This window comes from Hypanus sabinus, chromosome 12 (genome assembly GCF_030144855.1).
Source record: "Hypanus sabinus isolate sHypSab1 chromosome 12, sHypSab1.hap1, whole genome shotgun sequence".
Lineage (NCBI taxonomy): Eukaryota > Metazoa > Chordata > Chondrichthyes > Myliobatiformes > Dasyatidae > Hypanus > Hypanus sabinus.
This window is the reverse complement of record NC_082717.1, coordinates 99,042,251-99,060,508: the sequence shown is the minus strand read 5'-3', so window position 1 is coordinate 99,060,508 and position 18,258 is coordinate 99,042,251. Positions and strand designations below refer to the sequence as shown.

Below are 18,258 nucleotides of genomic sequence, written 5' to 3'. Positions count from 1 at the left end.
GAATTCGAATGGTACTGTTGACCCCTCCAAAACCTAAAAAAAGTGATAATTGTCCTCTTTCCTCACATGAGTTTCTTGTGCAAAAATAATATGAGCATTCAGTCTTTGGAATACTTTGAAAATCTTTTTCCGTTTAATCGGATGGTTTAAGCCATTAGTATTCCAAGAGACAAAATTAATGGTCTGAGCCATATTTCTGAAATCAACCCATTGGTATATAAAGGGTTAACCAAATTATGAACTCATGCACTTGGAAAAGGAACAAAAATAAGGGGCGGACCCAGAAGTGACGACATTGCGGATATTTTAGTGGTTTAAAATCAGCCCAAATGAAAAAACAAAAAAAAACTGGTGTAAAGAACATAAGATTTAGAAAAAGACCCCCCACTTCCCACCCAAGAGGAGAAAAGCTCTCCCCAGCCAGGAAAAGGCTGGGAAAAAAGAGAAATTAAAATAAATCTACCCTCATATCTGCAGAAGGCAACTCCGTATATAAAGGATAAAAAAGATCCACCCAAACTCTAAAGAAATAATAATCACTATACTAAAACCAAACTTCTTAATATAATTGCTAGTAAAAAAAAAACGAAGAATATAATCACTAGTAACTTATAAATCGGGTTAAAACCCAAACAAACCAAAAAAAAATTTAAACTGTGATAAGAAATGCATTATAGGAAGAAAGCAAGAAAAAAAAATGGCGAAATCAAAAAAAAGCCAAAAATATTTTAGAGAAGAAACCGCCATCTTAGTAAAAGAAAAATTGCCTTCGAAGGATTAATAATAATGACCAAAGATAAAGTACAGTGATTAAAGTATAAAAAGGTTAGTACATCAAAAAAAACTTTAACTAGAGTATAAAATGTAGAGTAAACCTACATCAATAGCCAGAAACAAAATCTGGTTTTGGAAACAAAAACCATCTTGCAACGATCAAAATCACTCATTTATTAGAGATGAGAATCCGCAGCAGTAGGGAAGTTCTCATTCAGAAAGCTTCTCGCTTCAGATGTAGAAAAGAAAACACGTCGTGATGCATTGGGAGGCAAAATTCTGAGCTTCACAGGGTATAAGAGCACAGGTTTTAGATTTTTCTCATAACATTCGGACATCAGAGGTTTAAAAAGAAGCCTTGCCTTCATTACTTCTGGACTAAAATCCTCCACTAATTGAAAATTGAATTCTAGGAATTTGACCATCCCTACACGCCGAGCCACATGAATAAGTTGCTCTTTAACATGCACATAATGAAATCGGACAATTACAACCGGTGGTTTAGCTGAAGCACTTAGTGATCGACGCATAATTCTGTGAGCGCAATTGAGTAACGGAGGACTGTCTGGGAATACAGAAGGGAACGCATCCTTTAAAAGTTGAGCAAAGTACTTTGAGGGGTCCCCTTGTTCAATACCTTCCGGGAGACCAAGTATGTGTAAGTTCTGTCTTCTGGACCGATTCTCAAAGTCGACACTCTTGGCTTTAAGTGTTTCCACCTGTTTAATTGTCGAAGATAATTTCTGCTCCAGTTTTTTGATTATCAAGTCTCGCTTCCGAGTGTCCTCTTGCAAAGTTGCGATTAGAGCTTGCTGCTGGTTAACTACTGAATCCGTCTTATCCATATAATCCTGAAAGGCCATTATATCTTGTTTGAAGATTTGTCGTTCTTCAAATTTTTCGTTTAAAACCTCCAATAACATTTCTTAAGTCAATTCAGTGCACTTAGGATCGGTCTTTTTCTCCTTCCCGTTCCCGTTAGAATCTTTCCCAGGTTCTCACCCTTTAGATCTCAGAGCCATTTCTGTATTCATTTCTTCAAAATTCACAATAAACTCTTAAAGATAAGTCCAAAAAAAGTAGCAAGAATCTTTTGGTGTAGGTAAAAGTAAGTTAAATAAGGGTGATCATAGGTTAAAAGAAGTAAAGGTTATGGAGCGAATCTGAAACAGTGCTCACTCCATGAGCGTCTCCTGCTGACCCATCTGTGCCCTTGTAACTTTGTTTTTTTTTTCTATGTGCTGTTTCTTCATCAGATGAAGGAATGTGCTACAGTAATCAGGTCAAGGTTTCATTCTCTGTTTCAGCTGGTTCCATAAATCTTCATAGAATTTGGAGTCAATTTTCAAGGGCTGCGATGACTTTAACAATTGGGAGGGAGGCTGACATAGTGCTGTGATTGTAAAGATCTTCAAACAATTTTCAATGTAGGGCAGGTAATTTGGCAGACATTAAAAGCATGATTTTCCTCAAAGAAAATAGACTCCCTTGCTTCCCTAGGTTACGAACACCCAATTTGTGTATAGCCTGTACATATGACTAACATTTGAGAAACTATTAGCATGGATTTACTGGCTAGTGGGTCTGTAGGCATATTCAGTCTGGAACTAGATTCATTGCTACAATTCTGTCTTGAGAACTATCTGGGATATGAACCGTCCTAATCTGGGGACAACCTGTAGGAAATGGGGTAAGGTGACTACATTCTGGAATTTGCTTGATTTGTCCTTTTTGAAAGAAGCCAACAACAAAAAAAAATTGTTTAACCTACATTTTTCTTGATTTATTTATATGGCAAATGTACTTTAATGGGACTGTATTTAAATGTCTTGGTTTTGTATTGATATGAATCTTGTGAATGAAATTTCAGCTAGTTTTCTGTACTGAAATTGAAGAACATGATGCATAGATTCTTTGCACTTAAATTTTTGAGCAGTTAAAATCATCAGTAGAGAAATTTAACATTGTAACCTGTATGCTTGTGTCAGTGTTACTACAAAGCTGAGGCATAAGCTTTTCAATTAATTCTCCTTTTAAGTATAATTTTCAAACCAGCTATATAGAAGTTTCTAATTAAAATCTCAAATAAAATAAATGTAGATATTCTTGTAATAATGTAACTTGTAATTATTTTATTTTTGTTTTTGGTGAAAAGATCAACCTCCAAGTCCTGGGGCAAAACCTGTTTATTCTACTGCACCTACCTCCAAAATTCAGTCTGTTTCTACTGGGAACCTCTGTGCTGAGGTTTGTATGCATAAGAATTTGCTACTTAATCTGTAAATATTACAAATATTAGTTTTAATCACTAGGTTTGTACATCATTTCTTTCTGGTTTTCACTTAATTAATTGAATCCATTCTATACTACATACTTATCAGCCTGATACTCCTGGATAAAATGAATGTAGACTTTTGTTCTGCTATAAGACGGGGATGGTGCCGGAGGATTGGCATATTGCTTATGTGGTTCCGTTGTTTAAAAAGGGTTCTAAGAGTAAACCTAGCAATTATAGGCCTGTCAGTTTGACGTCAGTGGTGGATAAGTTAATGGAAAGTATTCTTAGAGATGGTATATATAATTACCTGGATAGACCGGGTCTGATTAGGAACAGTCAACATGAATTTGTGAATGGAAGGTCATGTTTGACAAACCTTACTGAATTTTTTTGAAGAGGTGACGAGGGTAAAGCAGTGGATGTTGTCTATATGGACTTCAGTAAGTCCTTTGACATGGTTCCACAAAGAAGGTTAGTTAGGAAGGTTCAATCGTTAGGTATTAATATTGAAGTAGTAAAATGGATTCAACAGTGCCTGAATGGGAGATGCCAGAGAGTAGTGGTGGTTAACTGTTTGTCAGGTTGGAGGCCGGAGACTAGTGGTGTGCATCAGGGATCTGTACTGGGTCCAATGTTGTTTGTCATATACATTAATGATCTGGATGATGGGGTGGTAAATTGGATTAGTAATTATGCAGATGATACTAAGGTAGGTGGCGTTGTGGATAATGAAGTAGGTTTTCAAAGATTGCAGAGAGATTTAGGCCGGTTAGAAGAGTGGGCTGAACGATGGCAGATGGAGTTTAATGCTGATAAGTGTGAGGTGCTGCATTTTGGTAGGAATAATCCAAATAGGACATACATGGTAAATGGTAGTGCATTGAAGAATGCAGTAAAACAGAGTCATCTAGGAATAATGTGCATCGTTCCCTGAAGGTGGAATCTCATGTGGATAGGGTGGTGAAGAAAGCTTTTGGTATGTTGGCCTTTATAAATCAGAGCATTGAGTATAGGAGTTGGGATGTAATGTTAAAATCGTACAAGGCATTGGTGAGGCCGAATTTGGAGTATTGTGTACAGTTCTGGTCACCAAATTATAGGTAAGATGTCAACAAAATAGAGAGAGTACAGAGGAGATTTACTAGAATGTTACCTGTGTTTCAGCACCTAAGTTACAGAGAAAGGTTGAACAAGTTAGGTCTTCATTCTTTGGAGCGTAGAAGGTTGAGGGGGGACTTGATAGAGGTATTTAAAATTATGAGGATGATAGATAGAGTTGACGTTGATAGGCTTTTTCCATTGAGAGTAGGGGAGATTCAAGCAAGAGGACATTTGAGAGTTAGGGGGCAAAAGTTTAAGGGTAACACGAGGGGGAATTTCTTTACTCAGAGAGTGAGAGCTGTGTGGAATGAGCTTCCAGCAGAAGTGGTAGAGGCAGGTTTGGTATTGTCATTTAAAGTAATATTGGATAGGTATATGGACAGGATAGCAATGGAGAGTTATGGGCTTAGTGCAGGTCATTGGGACTAGGTGAGAGTAAGTGCTCAGCACGGACTAGAGGGGCCAAGATGGCCTGTTTCCATGCTGTAATTTTTATATGGTTATAACTAAGTGATAATAGTTACTAAAGCAAGTATTTTAAAAGTAGTTCATTCAGCCTACGTCAGTTAAGTATACTGTGTTAGTTGACTGTCTAAGCATCACACAAAGGGCTGGAGGAATTCAGCAGGCCACGCAGCATTGATTGGAAAAAAGTAAACTGTTCTGGTGAAGGGTCTCTGCCCAAAACATCGACTGTTACTCTTTTCCATAGATGCTATCTGGCTTGCTGAGCTCTGTCAGCATCTTGTGTCTGTTGCTTAGATTTCCAGCATCTGCAGATTTTCAAGCAGTTGACTATATATCTTGTCTGTACCTCTCAGTTTCTAAATTATTGATGTTTTAATTGGAACTGTCAATAATTATTGATTTAATTAAATTGCTAATTTTGCTTTTAGGAGCAATTATTACCCACAAGACCTGAAGCATATCCAATTCCCACACAAACGTACACTAGAGATTACTTTACCTTTCCAACGTCAAGATCCCAAGATCGAGTGAGTCCCGTTCCTGGTCAATGGCATCACTATGACGAGAGGGCAGTAATGCAGGATCAGCCCTTTACTAGCACTGCACAGGTAGGACTGCTGACACAGTACTCTATAGGTAATACCTAAATGAAAGAAATCATCCTAAGCAGATTTTGAAAAGTATATGAAGTATTACAGGTTTGCACGGTTACCTAATAATGTGATTGGCAGTGTAAATTATAACTCAAAACTGGCAATGCAAAGCACCCTCATATAGAGATTTAATTTGATTAGACATTGTCCATAATGTTTTGTATTAAAACAAACTATCTTAAAAAAAAATCAGTGATAGAATATGTATTTAACTGTTGGATTTAATATGCTCTTCTTTCAGAATGATTCAAGTGATTTTTTTTCTGTGGTAATATTTAATTACTTAGTTTTGATGTTTCAAGAAAATTCAGAAAACAAGACAGTGTACCTCTTATACATTTATGATAACTCATTAATTTGGCAATTTTTCACATATAGGCAAATCATTAGCAGCTATTTTTTAAATGGCATATAAAAGATGGACTATAAAAGATCCCTATTTTGGAAATATGAAAATATTACAGGATCTTATGAATAAAAACTGTCTTGCAGTAATTAGTGAAGGGCATGAAATATAAACAAGCTTGGCATTTCCAAAATGCTGTGAATACTATGAATGAGGTATTAGTTGTGATTTTTTTTTAAACTTGGTAAGGATCTTGTTGTTTCATTCTAGTTTGATCTTCTGTTTTGCTGATGCTGGTCCATTTGCAGGACTGTTGTTGCTTGGTTTAGTGATTTTCCTCAAAATAATTAATTACTTCTGGGATTAAAGCATAAAAAGAATAGCAGAACTGATTCTTGCCAAGATCCTTAAAGCTCAAGAATATGGTAAACAATCACTGTAGATTAATAGATTTTCATTAGAGCTTTATCTGCCATGGCATTTGTGAGAAGCTGTGGCCTCTAGCTTTCCCCATTCCGGAACCTGCTTTAAATCTGTTTAAATCTTGACAATGAAAAAATATGCCAGTGTAACAGTGTGATGCAAATACCTGTTCTAATTTTAATTGGCAGTGTTTGTTTTTTTACAAACTCTCCTTGTGACAGTGACCATCTCACAGTTAACAGATTGAGAAACTCTACTGCTATAGTTCAGGTTCTTTTTTGAGTCGGATATATTGAATGGATTTTTAAAAAGTGAGCTTGTGAGGGAGAGATGACGACTAGACAATAAGATGAGATATGAGAACTAATGTGATTTCTCTGCTAAGAACCACCATGGATGCATTGCGTTGGAATAATTTGGTGTGCTGAGGTACGTGAAATTTTGCAATACATGATAGGCCTCTGAAAGGGAGCAATTTGGTTCTCCAATCAGAATCCTATGTTCAAAGTTTTAAAGAAAGTAGGAAACAACTTCCAGTGCTATTTTAGTTCTCCAGTATCGTCCACAGAGGTGCTTGCTATCATTGATTTAGTTTTCCCATCTACATCCTTTATTGGTAGCAGGTGTTTAGGCAATACATCTTAATCACGTGGGCATCACAGTAGCTTGGTGGTTATCAGAACACTATTACAGTTTGGGGCTGCCAGAGTCAGATTTCAGTTCCAGCATGGTCTGTAAGGAGTTTGTATGCTTTCTCTGTGACCAAGTGGGTTTCCTCCAGGTGCTCCAGTTTCTTCCCACAGTCCAAAGACGTACTGGTTAGTAAATTGTCCTGAGGTTAGGCTATAGTTGCTGAGTGGAGCAGGTCATTGGGTCAGAAGGGCCTGTTTCATGCTGTATTTAAATGAATAATGCCACTGTTTTACTAAACAAGTGCAGGAAATATTTGAGATGCAGTGAGTGTTTACTGTGATGGTGTGGTTATCTACAGTTTACTTTTCCCATTTAGCACATCTTGAAATTGAAAAATAAAATATTTTAATGGTCATGTAAATGTTTGCAATGAAGTGTAAGGGTAGTCTTCAATAAAGCAGATGTTTAGAAAATAAGACAGATATTTCTGACATTTATAATATCGTACCTAGCAACCCTCATCTCTCTAAATTTTTGGAGAACTGTTGCAAGAGCAACAAGTATGCAATCATTGAGACAGTTTGGAAGCCAATGATTCCTTAAGGCTCAATAGTTTGTAATGTGTGAAATTGAGACAATCTAAATAAAATTATGCATTATTTAAATACTAGGAGTGGGTGTAAGGTGATTTGTTATTGAATAATTTGAATTGTACAAAATTCACAGTGCTGTTTTTATGTTGTGTTATCATTGGCTTTATATGGTAATAGAATAATGATGAAATTGTATGTAATAGAATCTACACAATTAGTTGGTTGTACATTGCCACCTAAGCAAAATACGTAATTATGCAGAGAGAACACAAGTGTCTTGAAGTTCATTTCACCGATTAGATTAGCTTTATTTCTCAAAGTACACCAAAACATAGAAGAATGTATCGTTTTGTGCCAGCATCCTACATAGTCCATAGCTGCTGGTGCAGCTTGTAAGTGTTGCCATGCTTCTGGCACTAACATAGCGCACCCACAACTTAGAACCCCCAACCCCAGTCGTACGTCTTAGGAGGGAACAGGAGCATCTGGAGGAAACCTGCATGGTCCCGAGGGAAATGTACCAAGTTTTACAGCCAGCTTTGGGAATCGAACTCTGATCGGTGATTGCTGGCACTGTAAAGCAATTGTGCTAACTGCAATGCTCCTATACATGCCACAGATTCCTGAAGCAGCAGTATGGTTTAATACACTTGTTTGGATAAAGTATGGAATACAAGAGCAAAGAGAACTGCATTGAACATTAGAGTATAGGCAAAATACTCCATACAGTTTTATTATCAAATTACAAGAAGCAAGTGAAAACATTAGAGGACACAGAGGATACTTACAAAAAGTACATATTTAAATTGTACCTGGATACGGTTGGCATCATGGTAGTCATTATTACAGCTCGAGGGGTTTGATTTCTGAGCTTAATCCCAGCCAACTGTATCCCGGTATTATTTAAATAGGTAAATCTTCTGCCTCCATCAGGAAGCAGGTACAGACCTCTACCTCTTGATTGAGAAAAGTTGTTCCTCAATTCATGTACTTTCAAGTCTGTGTCCCCTTATTCTGACCTTACCAGAGAAAAATGGGTTTTCTTTGTATTTGATTTATTTCACCTGTCTCCTATGGTTTCAATGAGGACAGTTCCAGCTAATCCAAGCCCTCCTCCAGAAAATTCTGTAGGTATTTCCTAATTGCTTTGATTTCCTCTCAGTTCAAAGAAGTACTGGCTAGGTCATTGGTCATTGTCAATTGTTCTGTCATTGGGTTAGGGTTAAATTGCAGTTGTCAGAGGTTGCTTGGCAGCATGGCTCGAAGGGCCTATTCCACTTTGTAACTCTAAATAAAAGTAAAGAACAGTTTATCAACCCAAATGTTGCAATCTTGAATGCTACAAACCCCAAATAAATAGCAATTGACTCTTTCTTTCTCCCTTCCTCCCCAGCCTTGGCTACATGATAGGGTGAATGATTCCAGACCACTGTCACAGTCAGAACTACTGACTCCTTCAGTGGAATTTCTTTCATTTATAGGCATTCCTAGCAACTTAACACTTCAACTACATTTCTTTAAATGTAATAACATAGTAACAAGAGTTTACACCTGACCTCAGATGTCATCTTTGTGGAAATTATAATTTCTCTGTGACTGCATGAATTTTCCTTGGGTGTTCTAGTTTCTTTTGACATCCAAAAATGTGCTGGTAGGTTAATTGTTACTACAAATAAATCAAATGTAGATGTACAGTGGGATAATTGGAGACGGTTTATGAGCATATAGGGGAGAATAGTCAAGTCAAGTCAACTTTTATTGTCATTTTGACCATAACTGCTGGTACAGTGCACAGTAAAAATGAGACAACATGAAGTGCTCTAAGAGCTGACAAATATTCGGCAGACTGAATTGCTTCCTCCAGTGTCATAAGAAGATATCTGAAAAATCTCAAAAGTAACACACAAAATGCTGGATGAACTCAGCATGTCAGGCAGCATCTATAGAAATGAATAACAATTGAATTTTCAGGCCAAGATCCTTCTACAAGACTAAAGGAAGGGGAAAGATGTCGGAATGAAATGGGGTGGGGGGAGGAGGAGGATATCTGGAAGGTGATAGGTGAAGCCAGGTGGATGGGAAAGGTAAATGTGAAAAGTGTTATTTATTCAGTGTTTTCGTCCTGTAATGAATAAAAGCAAGTGTCTCATGACTCATGGGAAGTAAGATTATTTAGGATCTACTTAACATTTTTTCATTTATAATGTCGATCGCTACCATTTTTATAGCTACTGATAAAAGTAAAATATTACTGCTCTTATTTGCATAAAAGAATGGTTTGATTAAGATTGAATTCAGTTGTTTCGCTTGATGTTTTGCATTTGCATCATTTCAGATAAACTAAGGAAGTATTTTGAACAAGTGTCTTTTCAGGACTTCCTCAATACAGCATTTGCAACTTTAAAATGAGAGATATTACTAATCTAATATAGACAATAAACATTTTCAGTTGCACATATTAAGTATTAAATCAACATTTATCACTTTTAATTGTCTAACAGCGTGGAACTCGTTCTCAGGAGGAATTGCATGAAGAAAAAGCTTTCCACCAGGAGAAAATGAGGCAGGAAGACTTGCCCCGCAGGGTAGCAGAGTACCGGAAGGACTTGGATTGGAAATTAGATATGCGGGCTAATCAAGGATCAACTGTGGATTCCAGTACATCTAATCAGGAGCATTTGAGCTACTCTTCAAAACCACTTTCAACAAATGTTATTGCTCCTCATAAAAGTGGACCTGGACGTTGGAAAACTCCAGCTCCAAATCTACCTACTCCAATAGCTGTTTCTCAACCTATTCGAGTAGAAAACCAGTTGCCACCACCACCCCCTCCACCTCCGCCAGTACATTATGCTATTGATTTTGATAATGCCCACACTGATCTACCCCTACCACCACCACCACCTCCCCCACCAACTTCACAGGTATCTAGTCAATGCTCTGCTGTTGATCGCAGGAAGCGAGAAGAACAACAGCGCTGGTATGAGAAAGAAAAGGCACGGCTGGAGGAAGAAAGGGACAGGAAGCGCCGTGAGCAAGATAAGAAAATTGGCCAGATGCGTGGTCCACCTCCTTTGCATGTGAATCCACCTCAACCTGTTCATGTTACTTCTTCAATTCAACAAGCAAGGCCAGAAAAAATGGCCAACTTAGCGCGGTCTCAAGATACAGTGATTCGTGAGCTTCAGCCTCAGCAGCAGCCTCGAACAATTGAACGCAGGGATCTGCAGTATATAACAATTAGCAAGGAACAGTTACCTGTAAGTGATAGTCTCTCACCTGATCCCTGGAAACGAGATGCAAAGGAAAAGATGGAGAAGCAGCAGCAGCAACATCTTTTGGAAATGCTTAGTAAAGAGATACAGGAACTACAGAACAAACCTGATCGCACTTCTGAAGAGAATGATCGCCTTCGTAAACTTATGCTTGAATGGCAGTTCCAGAAACGGTTGCAGGAATCCAAAGAAAAAGATGATGATGATGAAGAGGAAGAAGATGATGATGTTGATACAACACTTATCATGCAAAGATTGGAAGTGGAACGACGGGCAAGGGTAAGGAGAGTAAAATTATACATTTTTTTAAGTTCTGGGTTTGTTCCTGTACTTTGAAAGTGTTCATTGTGACATTTTATCATGAAGATATTAATATAAAGCTAAGTTTTTAAGAGAGCAGCTGGTCATATTCCTGTGTGCTGCTCTGAGATTGTCATACCGTAGTTAATTATTCTAAGTTGTTAACATTTCAGAACTGATGATAATCTATTTGAAACAGTATCACAAAAGGCAAGCAAGTTGAGAATCTTTGTTTTGGTGATTTTTCAATGGAAAAAGCTTTTGTATTGGCGTTCTGGCATCTTTTTATATAATTGAATTTGCTTCTCTACTTCATCAGTAAAATACTTTTCAAAGGCATTGTCAAATAGAGTTCAATAATTTTAAACTTAGTTATTTAGATACAAGAGCCAGTACCGTTCATTAAGTGAAAAATAAGACTGACAGAAGTAAGCAACTGCCAGCAATTGTAACAATTCTAAGTAGCAGTCAATTTATTTTCAAAAAGTGGGCATGCACTAAATTATGCTGCCAAAGCCTCTCCGTTTATCAGAACATTTCTTCCAAACACCAAGCTGCATGCATCATCCAATATGCCCTTGAGCACAGCCTCCCATAGGGAAATCAGTCTCTGCAGTAAAAGACTGTTGTGACTATTTTGCTTTGCCCTGCCCCTAAATACCCTTGGTATCTAAAAAGTACTGCTTCATGGTTCCTGAAAAAAAAACGTTTGGCAGCGTGTCCACTCAGAGGTAATAACTGAAATTGCGCTGCACTAGCAGGCTTTCACTCTTTCTCTGTAAAGAAAGGAACTGATACTTCAATTAACCTTCAATGTTCAGGTCCTTCAATAACTGTTAGGCAGGTTAGACTTGTGCAAATATTAAAGCAAAGCCTTCAGTTATATACTTGATAGCAATGGCATGTGGTACTGGTGCAGCTGCAGAGTTTGTAAAAGTTGTAGACCTCACTGCAGAGGAATTTCCAATGTAGTACATTCCAAGACAGTACAAGAAAACTACACAAGCTTATGTTTAAGATACAACTCCATAACACAGAAGACCAATCATCTACTTACTTGGAAGATGGCATAAATGCACAGAGGGAACATAAGGCTCAATCTTAAAAATTACTGAACTGCTTTGGTGTTCATTGAGTACCAACACAGATTGTCATTCGCAATAGTGGGAGCCACCTGCCAACATAGGACTCTGGAGATTTTACTAATTCTTGAGTTTTATAGAGTTCAGTATCATAGCAGCAGTCTCTATTGAAATGGAATGGGATTGCGAGGCGGTCAGCCTTTTCCTTGGAGTCTTATGGAAATCTTGTTATTACCAGCAATAATTGCAAGTCGACAATCAGACTGCCCCATTTATGTTTTTTTTTGTTTCTTCTCAAATGCCCTCAATTCCATACTTTTCCTCCATGAGGTTTTGGTGGAACTCAGTGTCATTCATACTTGAAGTATTCCCACTCACTGCAAATTCTGCCTGTAATTAGCTCTGTTCTTACCATATATCATCCCTCTTGCACACACTTTTCTTTGTTGCTACATTTCACTGCCTCCTAACTTTATCCAGAATATATTGAGCCAAATTTAAAAGGAAACATTATACAAGCAAGTGTTGTTCTCCTACAAATGGGTGTGTGCAGTTCAGGAGGGGAGAAAACGGTGAATTAGAAACATAGAAAACCTACAGAACAATACAGGCCTTCGGCCCACAAAGCTATGCCGAACATGTCCTTCCTTACCTTAGAAATTGCCTAGGGTTACCAATAGCCCTCCATTTTTCTAAGCTCCATGTACCTATACAAGAGACTCTTTAAAGACCCTATCGTATCCGCCTCCACCACCATCGCCAGCAGCCTATTACACGCACTAACCACTGTGCGTTTTTTAAAAAAAACTTATCCCTGACATCTTCTCCATACCTACTTCCAAGCACCTGAAAACTGTGCCCTCTCATGTCAGCCATTTCAGCCCTGGGAAAAAGCCTGGCTATCCACACGATCAATGCCTCTCATCATCTTATACACCTCTATCAGGTCACCTCTCATCCTCCATTACTCCAAGGCCAAAAAGGCCAAGTTCACTCAGCCTATTCTCAAAAAGCATGCTCCCCAACCCAGGCAACATCTTTGTAAATCTCCTCTGCACCCTTTCTATGGTTTCCACATCCTTCCTGTACTGAGGCGACCAGAACTGAGCACAGTACTCCAAGTGGGGTCTGACCAGGGTCCTATATAGCTGCAACATTACCTCTCAGCTCCTAAACTCAATCCCAGGATTGATGAAGGCCAATGCATCCTATGCCTTTTTAACCATGGAGTCAACCTGCACAGCAGCTTTGAGTGTCCTATGGACTCAGACCCCAAGATCCCTCTGATCCTCCACACCCCCAAGAGTCTTACCATTAATACCATCTTCTGCCATCATACTTGTTACCTACTGAAATGAACCACTTCACATTTATCTGGGTTGAACTCCATCTGCCACTTCTCAGCCCAGTTTTTCATCCTGTCATTGTCCCACTGTAACCACTGACAGCCCTCCATGCTATCCACAACACCTCCAACCTTTGTCATCAGTAAATTTACTAATCCATCCATCCACTTCCTCATCCAAGTCATTTATAAAAATCAGGAAAGGTAGGGGTCACAGAACAGATCCCTGAGGCACCGCACTGTCCCCTTGGATCCTATGCCTCCTTACTTTCTTAATAAGCCTTGTAAAACTGCCTTGCTGAAATACATATACACTACATCTACAGCTCTACCTTCATCAATGTGTTTAGTCACATTCTCAAAAAATTCAGTCAAGCTCGTAAGGCGTGATCTGCCCTTGACAAAGCCATGCTGACTACTCTTAATCATATTATGCCCCTCAAAATGTTCTTAAATCCTACCTCTCAGGATCTTCTCCATCAACTTACCAACCACTGAAGTCAGACTCAATTGCCTGTAATTTCCTGAGCAATCTCTAGTCCCTTCCTTGAATAAGGGAACAACATCTGCAACCCTCCAATCCTCCGGAAGCTCTCCCGTCCCTATTGATGATGCAAAGATCATCGCCAGAGGCTCAGTAATCTGCTCCCTTGCCTCCCACAGTTGCCTGGGGCACATCTTGTCCGGTCCTAGTGACTTATCCAACTTGATGCTCTCCAAAAGCTCCAGCACATCCTCTTTCTTAATATTTACATACTCAAGGTTTTCAGTCCACTGTAAGTCATCCCTACAATCGCCAAGATCCTTTTCCTTCGTGAATACTGAAGCAAACTATTCAAATAAGTACCACTTCTATCTCCTCCAGTTCCATACACATTTTTCCACTGTCACACTTAGTTGGTCCTATTCTCTCACATCTTATTCTCTTGCTCTTCACATACTTGTAGAATGCCTTGGGGTTTTCCTTAATCCTGCTTGCCAAGGCCTCTACTGGCTCTCCTAATTTCATTCTTAAGATCCTTCCTGCTAGCCTTATAATCTATTAGATCTCTATCATTAACTAGTTTTTTGAACCTTTTGTAAGCCTTTCCTCTTGATTACATTTTCAACAGCCTTTATACTCCACGGTTCCTATACCCTACCATCCTTTCCATCTTATTGGAACGTACCTACACAGAACTCCACACAAATATCCCCTGAACATTTGCCATATTTCTTTCGTGCATTTCCCTGAGAACATCTGTTCCCAATTTATGCTTCCAAGTTCCTGCCTGATAGCCTCATATTTCCCCTTACTCCAATTCAACACTTGGCTAACTTGTCTGCTCCTATCCCTCTCCAATGCTATGTTAAAGGAGATAGAATTGTCATCACTATACCCAAAATGCTCTCCCACTGAGAGACCTGGCCCCTGACTAGGTTCATTTCCCAATACCAGATCCAATATAGCCTCTCCTCTTGTAGGCTCTTCTACATATTGTGTTAAGAAACCTTGCTGAATACACCTAACAAACTCCACCCCATCTAAACCGCTCACTCTAGGGAGTTGCCAATCGATATTTGGGAAATTAAAATCTCCCACCACAACAACTCTGTTATTATTACACCTTTCCAGGATCTGTCTCCCTATCTGCTCCTTGATGTCCCTGTTACTATTGGGTGATCTATAAAAAAAACACCCAGTAGAGTTATTGGCCCTTTCCTGTTCCTAACTTCCACCCACACTCGGTAGACAATCCCTCCATGACTTCCTCCTTTTCTGCAGCCGTGACACTTCTGATCAACAGTGCCCACGCATTGTATAGTAGCAAAGACCCAGACAGTTGGAGGGGAAATACAAAATGCTGGCAGAACTCTGCAGGCCAGACAGCATCTATGGGAGGAGGTAGTGACGACATTTCTGGCCGAAACTCTTCATCCCGATGAAACAACGTCTCTGCCTCCTCCCATAGATGCTGTCTGGCCTGCTGAGTTCTGCCAGCATTTTGTGTTTTTATTTTTTTCCAGCATCTGCAGATTCACTCGTGTTGCCTTTGGAGGGAAAATACCTTTGGTTTTGAGCTTTTTAGATACAAATATTAAAATTAATATTTGTTTATTTCAGATGCCCAGTGGTATCAATTTAAATAAGTTGATAAACATGAATGTTTGGGAAGAAACCTTTAACAAATGGCATTCCCCTTTGAAAATTTGCTATAAAAGTAACTCCTAAGGGGATCTTTAAGATTGCCTGTTAAATGCTCTGCTTTCTGGTGTTTTTCTTTGGTATTTCATTTTCATTTTAGAATACGATTTCTTTAATGAAACACAAAATATGCTATTTTTCCTTTATATGTCTGACATTGAGTTTTGATGCCCTGGCAAGGATCGGCAAATATTGCTACCTAAGGCAATTAGTGAAATGGATACTGACAATTAACTAATAGTTTTGCTCCGTCTTTCCTCCTCAACCCCTGCTGCAGACTGTTCCAGCTATCTCAGTTCTAGATTTGGTATGTTCTTGTTTTTCCTACTTGTATTCCTGTCTGTTTATTCTCTCCTTTGCACATTTGTCTCCGGTTCTGAAAACTGCATCTGGATATAGTAGTGATTTTAATCTAAAACTTTACAAAAGAAAATGCTGGAAGTGCTCTGCAAGTTAGGTTGCATGTGTGGAAAGATGATCAGAAACCAGTTAATGAGCTTGTTGCTCTCTCCTCCTGCCTGACAGGCTGTTTAATTCCAGCATTTTCTGTTTTATTTTCTAATTTCATATATGTGGACTAGTTATGGTTCTGCAGTGATTTAGTTTAATTTGCTTTTTGTAAATATTCCAATTATTCATTATTTTTTTTCATTTCCTTGTGGGATCTTGATCTTTTTGTTACCTTTTTTAAAGAATAGCATGTTTATTATTGAGTTTTGGAATCAGAATTTGAATGCTTGCAAGAATTTTACTTGTCATTTCACATCTCTTTCAAACTCATGACTAACACATTTTTAATTATGAACTAAAATGTTGCCATTATTTCTCCAGGTTAAAAAGATTATCCAACACTTGTTTTCACTGATTTAAGATGAGAGGTTGAGGCAAAAGCATGTTGGTTTAGAGCATTACAGTAATGAAGTATTTCTTTCTATACCTTTTAGAAGTTGTTTTGCATTTTGGACTCTTGTGGTATTCCAACTTGCTATTTATCCAAACCCTCTGCCCACAAGTATATCTGATTGTGTATGCTTAAGGTTAATGGCGGTACTGTGTGTGTGGGAATGATTGAATGTCACGATGCAGCTTGTTGCATAGCTTTTTGCTTTCTTCCTATTTCACATAATGCATTCTAATAACTAGTTTAAAAATCCTTATTCTATTATTGAACATTATAGTGTTCCTTGTTGATTTTGTTTGGTGCAGAATATTTTAACTTATTAAAAGTGTATGATTATTTATGTTTCTAGATTAATGTGAGAATTTCCCAGTGTGTAATATTAATCTCAGTTGTGATGGTCAGTTATCTATAACTCATCAGCATTGTATTTGGCCTTAAAACTAAGTACTGACTTTGGCAATTTCTGCCAGCAAAATATTATTGGGGAATAGTACCTGCCTGGTGCATACAAATAGAAATTTAAGACCGTATGACAGGCTGTTAAAGCGCTTGCTATTTAAGTCAGTGGGCAGCTTTGACAGTGATAAGATTGATCTTCCAAGAAGTCCATTCTCTCCTGCCATAAGTCCTTATAAGAGATGACAGATTATTAGACCAGCATCAGGGTGGAACAAATTAATTTGTCTCTGCCTTCTAAACTATCATGTTTAGTATGTTTAGAATTAAAAACTGACATATTAATTACAGCTACAAGATGAGGAACGCAGGCGTCATCAGCAACTGGAAGAAATCAGAAAGCGAGAAGCAGAAGAAAGAGCTAGACAAGATGAAGAACGTCTTCGTCAAGAGGAGGAGCGAGCAAAGAGAGAAACCGATGAAAAGGTTTGGTTCTGAGTATATGTCAAACAACCATTGTGACACTTTCTCACAAATTTTTAATCTGTATCTGGTTAAACCACATGGATTAAAAATGCACCTTTTAATATCATTACTTATGTACTTGCATTGTGGATTTCAATGCAGTTAATGATATGAAAAAGTTTATTACCATGTTGTCATCATTTTCATCCAAGCTCCAGTAGAAAAATACTGGATTGAAATATGATGGCCACCAATTCCAAAGGGATCAGCCAGCTATTAATGATTCGACCCCTTTTTAAGTCATGATCTGGCCTAGTATTGATATCAAGTCCACAAGTTGCTGGTTACCTGCCCGGACAGTCATTTCAAGATGGCCACAAGCTGGTATGTTTGACTGTCAGGCCCATTGTTTAATCTACTGCATATTAATGAGTGAATTTTAGTTATTTTTCTGAGTGCCAGTCATTTTAAAAGCCATCAAATTTGAAATAAATGGGAAAGTTTATACTTAAAGATGATCAAGTATAAATGAAACAAACTTCAGATGCTGGGAATCTAAAATAAAAATGGAACATGATGCAATACTTTACTGTGCCACATCTGGAAAGAGAAATGGTCATCAGGTTGGAGACCTTTCATCAGAAGTGAAACGGAGAGAAATGAAACTTGTAACGTGTGAAAGGTTGTGGGGGGGAGGGTGAGTTATGTCTCATAGGTTGAAACCAGGGTGAGCTCGGTAATAAGTTGTAAACAGGCTGGTCTGGTCAATGAGGAAAAATTGGTTTAGTTAGACAGTGAAAGCATAAAAAATAACATAGGAGTTGTGAAGTGTATTGCAGGAGGACAAGCCCTCCTGCTTAAAGACATGTATCTTCCATTCCAAAAGTAAAGAGTAAAAAAGGAGCAGGAGTGAAACAAGTTAATGTCACAGATGGATGACTAATAATTAAACAAGTCAACATAAATGTTTAATACAACTTAATGTAAAAAATTAAAAGTAACTTCCCTTTCACCTTGTAATCCACAGCCCTATTGCTCCC

General features: G+C 38.2%; 1 protein-coding gene across 4 annotated transcripts in view; it reads left to right on the top strand.

The window, feature by feature from the left end:
* Positions 1-18,258, top strand: part of afdna (afadin, adherens junction formation factor a) — a 234,439-nt gene that overhangs the window by 190,656 nt on the left and 25,525 nt on the right. For all 4 annotated transcript variants that reach the window (XM_059986542.1, XM_059986541.1, XM_059986540.1 and 1 more), the window contains 4 exons: positions 2,930-3,021; positions 5,050-5,229; positions 9,771-10,823; positions 17,105-17,239. In XM_059986542.1, the coding sequence (XP_059842525.1) occupies positions 2,930-3,021; positions 5,050-5,229; positions 9,771-10,823; positions 17,105-17,239 (1,460 nt within the window). The remainder of the gene's footprint in view (positions 1-2,929; positions 3,022-5,049; positions 5,230-9,770; positions 10,824-17,104; positions 17,240-18,258) is intronic.